The sequence below is a fragment of the Oncorhynchus clarkii genome, chromosome 20 (genome assembly GCF_045791955.1).
Source record: "Oncorhynchus clarkii lewisi isolate Uvic-CL-2024 chromosome 20, UVic_Ocla_1.0, whole genome shotgun sequence".
NCBI lineage: Eukaryota > Metazoa > Chordata > Actinopteri > Salmoniformes > Salmonidae > Oncorhynchus > Oncorhynchus clarkii.
The window spans coordinates 23,404,341-23,413,127 of NC_092166.1; the positions used below are offsets into that span (position 1 = coordinate 23,404,341).

The 8,787-nt window shown below is 36.6% G+C and overlaps 1 protein-coding gene across 1 annotated transcript; it reads left to right on the forward strand.

Annotated features, from left to right (window-relative positions):
* The first annotated feature begins 221 nt into the window (after window positions 1-221).
* LOC139377339 (homeobox protein engrailed-2b-like) lies at window positions 222-3,273 on the forward strand. The gene is made up of 2 exons (XM_071120362.1): window positions 222-690; window positions 2,656-3,273. Exons 1-2 carry the CDS (start codon window positions 222-224, stop codon window positions 2,982-2,984), a joined length of 798 nt encoding a protein of 265 aa, XP_070976463.1. The 3' UTR covers window positions 2,985-3,273.
* Window positions 3,274-8,787: the final 5,514 nt, after the last annotated feature.

The following is an 8,787-nucleotide window of genomic DNA, read 5'->3' on the forward strand; positions in this document are numbered from 1 at the left end:
AAGTATGTTTTTTCTTTGTGAAAAAGGCAAGAGGCGGATTTTCAGTAGGCCTACTACCACAACTAGATACTGAAAAAAACTGAACTAGTTTTTATTTCCTATTCCGTTTTATTGAAAAACGCATTGGACGAGGAATAAACTAGAAACCTCATAAATTCATATTTATACTTTTGTGTGGGAGAGCGAGAAAAGTGCCACAATTGGACATTGAGTATTTCACTATGGAAGAAAATTCTAATGGCAATAGAGAGCATCAAGATTCGGGCGAAGAGTCCAACAGAGCTATTCTTCCTCTTCTCCAAGCACCTGGGAACCAGCAACCGCACAGGATCACCAACTTTTATATTGATAATATTTTACGACCAGACTTTGGACGGAGGAAAGATGGGACTTTTAATTATGATGAGAATCACCTCAATGGACGAGAGAATATTCCTGGCCTTCCCCCAAAATCTGGGCAGTTCGGTGGGACGGTGTCAGGGGAAGGAACATCGAATTCTCGTTCAGTCAGTGAGCCAAAAAAAGCAGATATTGTTGCAGATACGCTTCTCAAGCCCGGAGAAGAAATTGGAGATCAGTGCCTGAGCTCCGACTCGGAAAGTTCTCATGCCAATTCTGCACCTTCGTCGAAACCTATGCTCTGGCCAGCCTGGGTGTATTGTACAAGATATTCGGACCGACCATCATCAGGTAACGTCTAGTATTTTTATTGCCTTAGTATTTAGTCCGAATATGAATACCATGAGCCATTGGATCGCTTGAGTGCAATATAAACTGACTTGGTGAACTAAATATGTCGAAAAATAAACCTGAAACCACATCCTGCAGCCACATAATACAAGCATTTAAAGTATCCCTTTGTGTAACATATTTTCAAGGCTTTGTCCTGAACTTTTAGGAAATTAATAAAATAATATTCTACATCTTTTTTTTAACCTGCCAATTAATTAAACATATTCCGAATTGATCCATAACTACAGAATACCTCGATTATCCTAGGAATTCTGATTGGATAATATTGGCGGTTACAAACCAAATAGCCTATATATCAGGCTACTACAAGTACATTTTATTTTTACTGTTAGCCTATTATAAGTCTATTGTCACCATACAAATATTTGGCTAGTCATGCAATTATTATCAAGCTGACAATTGCAGTTGAATTATAAAGAGAGAAAAAAAGAAAATGAAGAAGAAAAAATAGAAGTAAATCATTTTTCGAGAAAAAAATGATTGAATCTATCGAAATATTAAAAATATCGAAGTAGTAAAGTTTCAAAGTAACTTTTAAAGCAGTAGTGAAACGTTTACACCATTGATCCTCAGTAGTCTTTAGAAAAATATATAATTTGAATTTTGTTTACAATGGAGCGAGGCAAAAAGTGTATTCCGTCTACATGCAATATAATATGAGTGCAATCAGACAATTAGAGTGCAAAGTTTGGAAAAAAGAACTGGGAAAAATATTAGGAATAAAGCTTTAGCTACTTTTACTTCTCTCCTCTGTTATATTTAGCCTGTAGTTGTCATAATATTCTCAAACTATTCTCATATTAGGTCTAGTCCTAGCTGCTGGTTGTGATTATTAATGTCAATCTTCCATTATGGCCTATAGCCGAATGTTTGTTTTATTTATTTTTTCTTCAACTTCAGAAGTGTATCAGAGCAACTATTATAGTTGGCCATTTTCATTTAGTTGGCCATTTTCATTTAATTTCTAGTTACTAGTTAACATCGTTTATTAAACTTAGGAATTGTTATATTGGACTATTAATTTAGCTTTAGAAGCACTAACAAAGTTAATATTGTTAATATCCCATTGTCGTATAACATGTTGCCTATAGTCCCTATATTATGCATAATGGAATGAATACATTAACTTCTCCGAACAATTCAAAAATAATAGGCAAACAAAAGAAAGTTTCATTATGCTACTAAACAAAAAACGTTCCCACTGTTTAAACTTAGTCTTAAATAGCATAGGCGTGCATTTCACGAAATAAACGGAATAAAAACCATTCCAGAAAACGGAGGGTATTTTGCAGTACGAAAAAAATATGCTTCGATGGAAGATGGGCCAATTGATCATAATAATATTCAAATGCTATATTGTGAAGCCAATAAACGTGTAGCTGCGAATCGATCTCTTATTTGGTGTAGAACTAGCCTACTCCAAACAGCAGAGTTTCAATAAATGTTTACAATATTCATTACACATTTATGAAAATGCAAGCGTATAAATGTAGTTCCTATGGTAACAGTGAGAAAGGGGCGCCTATACCGCCTCCCTCTAACCCCACCCCAATCAACACCATCATCGTCTACTATGCACACAAAACCCCGCACCCTTTTAGAATAGGCTACACTACATTCTAATGACATTTAGGCCTATAGTTTATTGTGCCTATATTGGAAATGTGGCTCATATTAATACCAACACAATACTTATTCTACTAGCCTGCTACTAAAGGCCCATATGGTCTACCAGGCCTCCATGGCTACTAGGCCTACAACTAGGCCTATTCTTGCATGTTACTAGGTTCTGATGATCATCATATTAATTAGTCTGACATTAGTGATCATGTTATTGAGGAAGATGAAGGTATACTTTTTTTCGTTTCAAAGTTTGGTCATTGAATGTATTCTAATCTACAGGGCCAAGATCTCGAAAACCAAAGAAGTCGACCACGACAACGACACCAAGCAAGGATGACAAGCGTCCAAGAACGGCCTTCACAGCAGAACAGCTCCAGAGACTAAAAACGGAGTTTCAGACTAATCGGTACCTGACCGAACAGAGAAGACAAAGTCTGGCACAAGAACTCGGCCTCAACGAATCTCAAATTAAAATCTGGTTTCAAAACAAGAGGGCCAAAATAAAGAAGGCTACTGGAAATAAAAACTCTTTAGCCTTGCACCTGATGGCACAAGGACTATACAATCATGCCACATCATCTAAGGATGAAAAATCAGACAGCGATTGAAGAAAAATAAACAATGCAATAAATAACTTTAAAGGGCCAGTGTACATAATACCAGCAGATATTTAAACATGAATGAGACAGGATTTTGCAATTTTCTGTAGCCTATATACAGTATAGGACTAAACCATTTTGTGTTGTAACACTTGCCATGTACTCCCTGAAACTTTAGAATGCTTCATCATCATTAAAGGTTGTTGGGTTTTTGTTGGGTTTTTAGCAAGTTGTTATTTTTTTTTTTTGGTAGGCGTACTTGACTTTGTGGACACGTTTAACGAAATAATGAAAACAGGCTGAAGTCCAAAGATTTTTTCTGCTGCATTTTGCAAACTGTGAATTTAAATAGCCTAAATTGTGTTTATCTATGATTTTAATTTTTATCACACTGTTTCGTTGTATTTTGATGTTTATGTTGAAAATACATTTGAGGTTCCTTTGTTTTGTGTAAAAAATACAGCCTTTCTGAGTTGATATGGAGGGACCATACGCATTGAATTATGCGTATTATCTGATAAGGATGTCTTTTTATATTCGAATTCTGCATTAGCTAGGCTATAGTTCTCGTGAGCATTACATTTGAATTATTTCAGCAAAATAATTCCGCTTTGGGTAGGCCTAGACTACTTATAGGCTATTGATATGAGACAGATTTGATAAAAATAAATATATTCAACAGGCCTATACGTTACTTTAAACTTGACCCAAACTATAGAAATGAGTTGAGGCTTAAAAGGAATGTAACCTAACTTAACTTTCACTAAAGGACCTCTGTTGAAATAGATAGCATATTGTAAGAAAAACAAAACAGTATTATATAAACCGAAATATGTGTCTGGTATGCAAGCGCATAACACCAACTTCCATTGGTTAACAATGCTACGATGCAACCAAAAGTTTAAGTCATGCGCGCTTAGCTCATATCCAATGTGTTTTAAATAGGGAGGAGTGGTGGATGGCAACAACTGGAATTGAACAGATATCCATTTTGAAATTATCATGGAAATGCAATCGTTTTGGGTCATTTCCACTACCAACAAAATACATTTTTACCCCGGCTCAAATCAGGATTTCAGTGCCAAGTGAAGCCTATACGGACTGGACTGTATGTCTTCATTTCAATCATTATAGTTTTATTAACAACTTCAGGGATGAAGTAACGTCAACGGGCGTCATATATAGGTTTACTGTACAAATAATGTAGGCAATAGATACGGTAAAGAGGTCAATCGAACTCGACCAAATCACTGGAATTGCCATGGAAACGATTAGGGGAAAGGGCCATGGGGTCAAGATCCCGAGTCTCATTGTCCCCCAGCAAAAGTAGCCTAAATTTAGGCTATTGTTTATATGTGTATTTCACACTATGTTGAGGTAAAACTCGGAGTATAATGCGTGTATGGATGTCAACACAAACACATGTTCATGTAATCGTTACCAATCAACTGCATTACAGTTACAAACGAATTTGACTACCACCACCGATTTCTGTACGCTAGCTATGCTAACCAGTTTATACGAGCAGGAGTTAGCATTTAGCAGTCACTTCTTCTAAACCTGAAAAGGGACAACTTCTACATGTTATGCAGCGAAAACAGCCAAATATATCCAAAATCGGACTTAAGTAACCACATTGTGGGCCTGTTACAATATATGACGGATTTAAAGAAAATCCACTTTGTTAGAGCAGATCTGTTGAATGTGCGCCAATCTGGTCTGCGTTCCATTGAATCCTTTACCGCATCTATCTATATCAAATAGTCCATGCGTTCTATAGTATGAAATCCATATTATTTGCAAATAACATAACATTCATATTTATGAACAATACTCATAGTCTAAGTGGTCATGTTTCTCGAAAAGAGACTTCTGGAATGTTTACATAACTTATTTATCTTGCAATACCTTGTTTTTGTGAATGAAACGTTTAGAGGCCTTTGCATGAAAGCTGCAATCTGTCACCTGTATATCATGTGAGACAAACGTTGCTGTATCCATACCAAATTGTGGTCTTATGATGTGAATTTCTTTCATTGTCAATATTAAAGTGTGTGTAAATTAAAATCCAAACTTAAAACACACTTTGCCTTAAAAGTTCCGTAAATGAACTTTTCTTATGGAGTACTGTGCTACAAAGAACTAACACATTACATGTTTCTATCAGGAATGGGCTATTACCATTACAGATGGTATACAACGTGAATTTACAACATTTTGAAACCTGTATAAAGAAGGACAAAGTTTTGGTTGTGTTTTCCCCCCCCCCCCAGTATTCTTTGATATCAGACAAATGTAAATAATTTGTATCACAACTGTGTATTTAACTGTAAGTAAATAAACCACAAGAATACTAACACAATTTTAAATCCTTTATTTTCTTTTGTGCTTATAAACAATAAACAACATAATCAGTACTCTAAAAATACAGGCTGACTAATAGCCTACTGTTAATTCAGAAACATCCACTCTGGGAATAACTTCTGAGGCATAAATGTGATATGGCCAAGTCACATGTGTGTTGAAACAACGTAATATCAATTAGCATAACAATTACTGGCCTGTCTTGAAGGTTAATGAGACAGCAAGGGAAATTTCATTCTGCTAAACAGTACAGAACAAAATGTGGGCAATAGGGCAACTTCAAAATATTTTCCTCTAATAAGCAGTTGGTAAGTTTTTGGAATATACTATGATGCAAGTTCACTGTTGGGCTAGTTGGATGGGCTAGCTCTCAATAGACATATGTGGACTTGTTTTCTCATAAAGAGTAAACAGCATTGTGTAATTGGCTATTTGCAGGTGGTCCTCAGCTAAATAAACCTTGAAAGAATACATTATTTCATGCATGAACATTATGGTTATACTTTATTTCACAGTCTGCAATTAAAGTGGTGTTTACATAGACATTAAATGCTAGTAATGGCCTACTGTAATAGGGCTACTTGCAGAGTTCAAGTTCCTTAAAAAAAAGTTTAATTGTTCAAAATGAACAGAATTCAAACATGGTATATAGAGAAACTATCTTGTCCCCAATGACAATGGAAAATATGACTGTTAGTTTCACCAGGTGAACAGTCTAAAATGTATTTACTAAATGAAAACTACTACCGAAATGTTGACCACAAAAAAAGTTACACATGAACTTGCACCAAGGCGCACCATGATGTTATAGACAGCCTAAGTGATATGCAGCATAGTATACCTAATTGTAGTCGGGTGACCACCCCACAAGTCATAGTGAAGTCAAAATACAGATTTCCATTTCTCAAGTCAACTGTGCACTATGCTGAATGCAAGCCACCTATACTTAGTAGTCATGAATAGAGCTTAGGAGCCTAACATGAAGACCCAGCATCTCAACAGCAAAATGTAGTACAGTTGTACACATTATTTCTGTATCCCAGAAATTGCTTAAATGTGCCAAAACTCTTTAAGGATCTCAAAGTGTTGTAGGAATCCCATGACAGCATCTTCACTCAGTTGCTACAAATAACATTTACCTTGAAATAATTTGCTCTGTCAGACATGTCCACAGCAGATAACAAATTGGGAATTAAAAGCTTATGGAAACATTCAAACTAGTAGGTTCAATAGGATACATATCCTCATTAAATTAACATTGAGACTTTTCTGTGTTGTTTGGAAACAGAGAAGTTAATAACCCAGAATGTTGAGGGCTATCCCATCCCCAGTTTCTGCCTGTAACGGAGTCTCTTATCAACAAGATCACTTTCCCCTAACATACATCAACCAAGTAAGGTTGGTCAAATCCAGATCACAATGACACCTTTTCAATATGATCATAATACACTATATACTCATGTTGATTTCAAAACTGCCATACATAACCAAGCAATTCAAACGCAATCAAATATGACTGAACTTCAGTCACCAATACAGGTTACAACACTCTGCGGTCTCAGTATTACCTGATGCTTTAAAAAAAAAAAGAATAGAAAAGGATCCAAACACAAAAGGGAGAATTATCTGTGCGGACCATTCGCAGTATTGACCTGCTCCTCAATGCCCCAGAACCTCATCTGCATTTCTATTCTTTCCCAGCTTGTATGTGGAAGTAACACCCAACGGTCACTGACTTGATGAGCTCTCTGGGTTGAGAAAAGCTGGTGCCTCTCAGACGCTGAGCTGAGCAACTTGGTTGGTTCCTCAATGGAGTCTGTGGCCGGGAGCCCGATGAAGGTCAAAGCCTTCGGTCACAGCTGCAGGAGGCTCATTTCCTTTAACCCATCACTTCTTCTACACATCAGAATTCAAAATGTCCCTAAAAAGGAGTCTCATAAAATTATGTAAATATCAAAATGCTCTAAAAAAATCCATCCTCAATAAGCTTGTACCTCAACTCTCGATAACAGTGATGAATGATGTCTATTGAGCACCTTAAAAATATGATGGGGAACAAATTACGCTAGCCCCTCCCCACCCCAGTCCAAAATTTGAGAATTTAGCAGTACATTTTTTACTGAAATCTAGAGCCATAATCATTATGCTTAATTCTACAGATGTAGATGTTTGATGACTATTTTGATGCTGAGAATTTTCTTGTACATCAGTAAATGCAAAATTGTAGTGTATTCAAAGTTTAAAAAGGCTTCTAAAGTGTGTAATTTCCACTTTAAAAGTGTCAGAATTGATTTGCCCTAACAAAAAATACATCAACCCTTACAAAAAATGTCCATTAATTTTCATCCACATTTCCTGTCGCTGCAGGATTATTTTGTTGTTGTAGCAAACTGGCTAAAATTAAGATGTCAAAAAAGGTGTATTTTTCTGCATCCTCCTGACTGGTAGTTAAACAATTTTGTAGAATTAAATATGCTTCTCTGCATCTCTGCACTAATATGGGTAAAATATTGAAAGGAATGTGACATGCCAGCTAAGATAGTTCCTTTGCAGTATGCTGGGGCACGTACCACAAAACAAGTTAGCTACTCTAACAGCATTGATAGCCTGAAATGGCTTCTTGGTAGCTAGTCATGAGTTTGGGAACCTAGATGTCTTAGGTAAAGCCAACTTCATAAAACGGCTAGGTGGCTAGTAGTATTACAACAGGACCAATCTGAGGGAGCACGTGCCCCCTATGGGCATGACACCTCTGCATCTGAGCATCAACAACACAACTGAGCATCAACAACACACAAGTGGTCAAATCATTTCTGAATTAGATAGTCTTCCTGGACCATTGAAATGACATTTGAGAAATAGTTTATCATAGTCCTTATAACCTGTGTGAGGGTTGCATTTCCTCTAAGAAACCCCCTCCAGGAGTCCACTCAGCATACTGCAAAGGCACTAACATGCATAGGAAATTAGCATTTAGTGGTCCAGTTTGTCCAGCCATTTTGAGCCCTTTGCCAACAGCACCTTGGTAACCCTTGATCTGTCATGAAGTTAAGCTCAAGCCCTAGACACCCAGAGACAGCTATGCACATAAAGCTGACACTTTCTTAAACCAGAATAAACTCCCAAAACACAATTTCTAGGAAATTGCAACAAGTTGAAGACTTCTGTTTTGGTAGATTGGGAACATATATGTGCTAGCTAAAGCCAAACTCATAAAATTGCTAGGTGGTTAGTAGTATTAGAGAATAATCTTTTGAAATATTATTTTTCTCTTCAACAGGACAAATCAAGTACACAACAAGTCCATGGAGAACTCTTCATGTTGATGAAAGTTAAAGTTTGGATAGTAAGTTCTAACACATTTTCATTGCCTGCCTCGATCTGAAAATGATTTGACCACTCCAGCCACCACTAGTCACAAGACCTTAAAAAAGGTCCACATTCAAAT

Excerpts from the sequence above, each read along its gene's own strand:
- LOC139377339 (XM_071120362.1), top strand. The coding sequence starts at position 222 with ATGGAAGAAAATTCTAATGGCAATAGAGAGCATCAAGATTCGGGCGAA. Across the intron at positions 691-2,655 it reads TTCGGACCGACCATCATCAG|GGCCAAGATCTCGAAAACCA; the intron begins GTAACGTCTAGT and ends TCTAATCTACAG.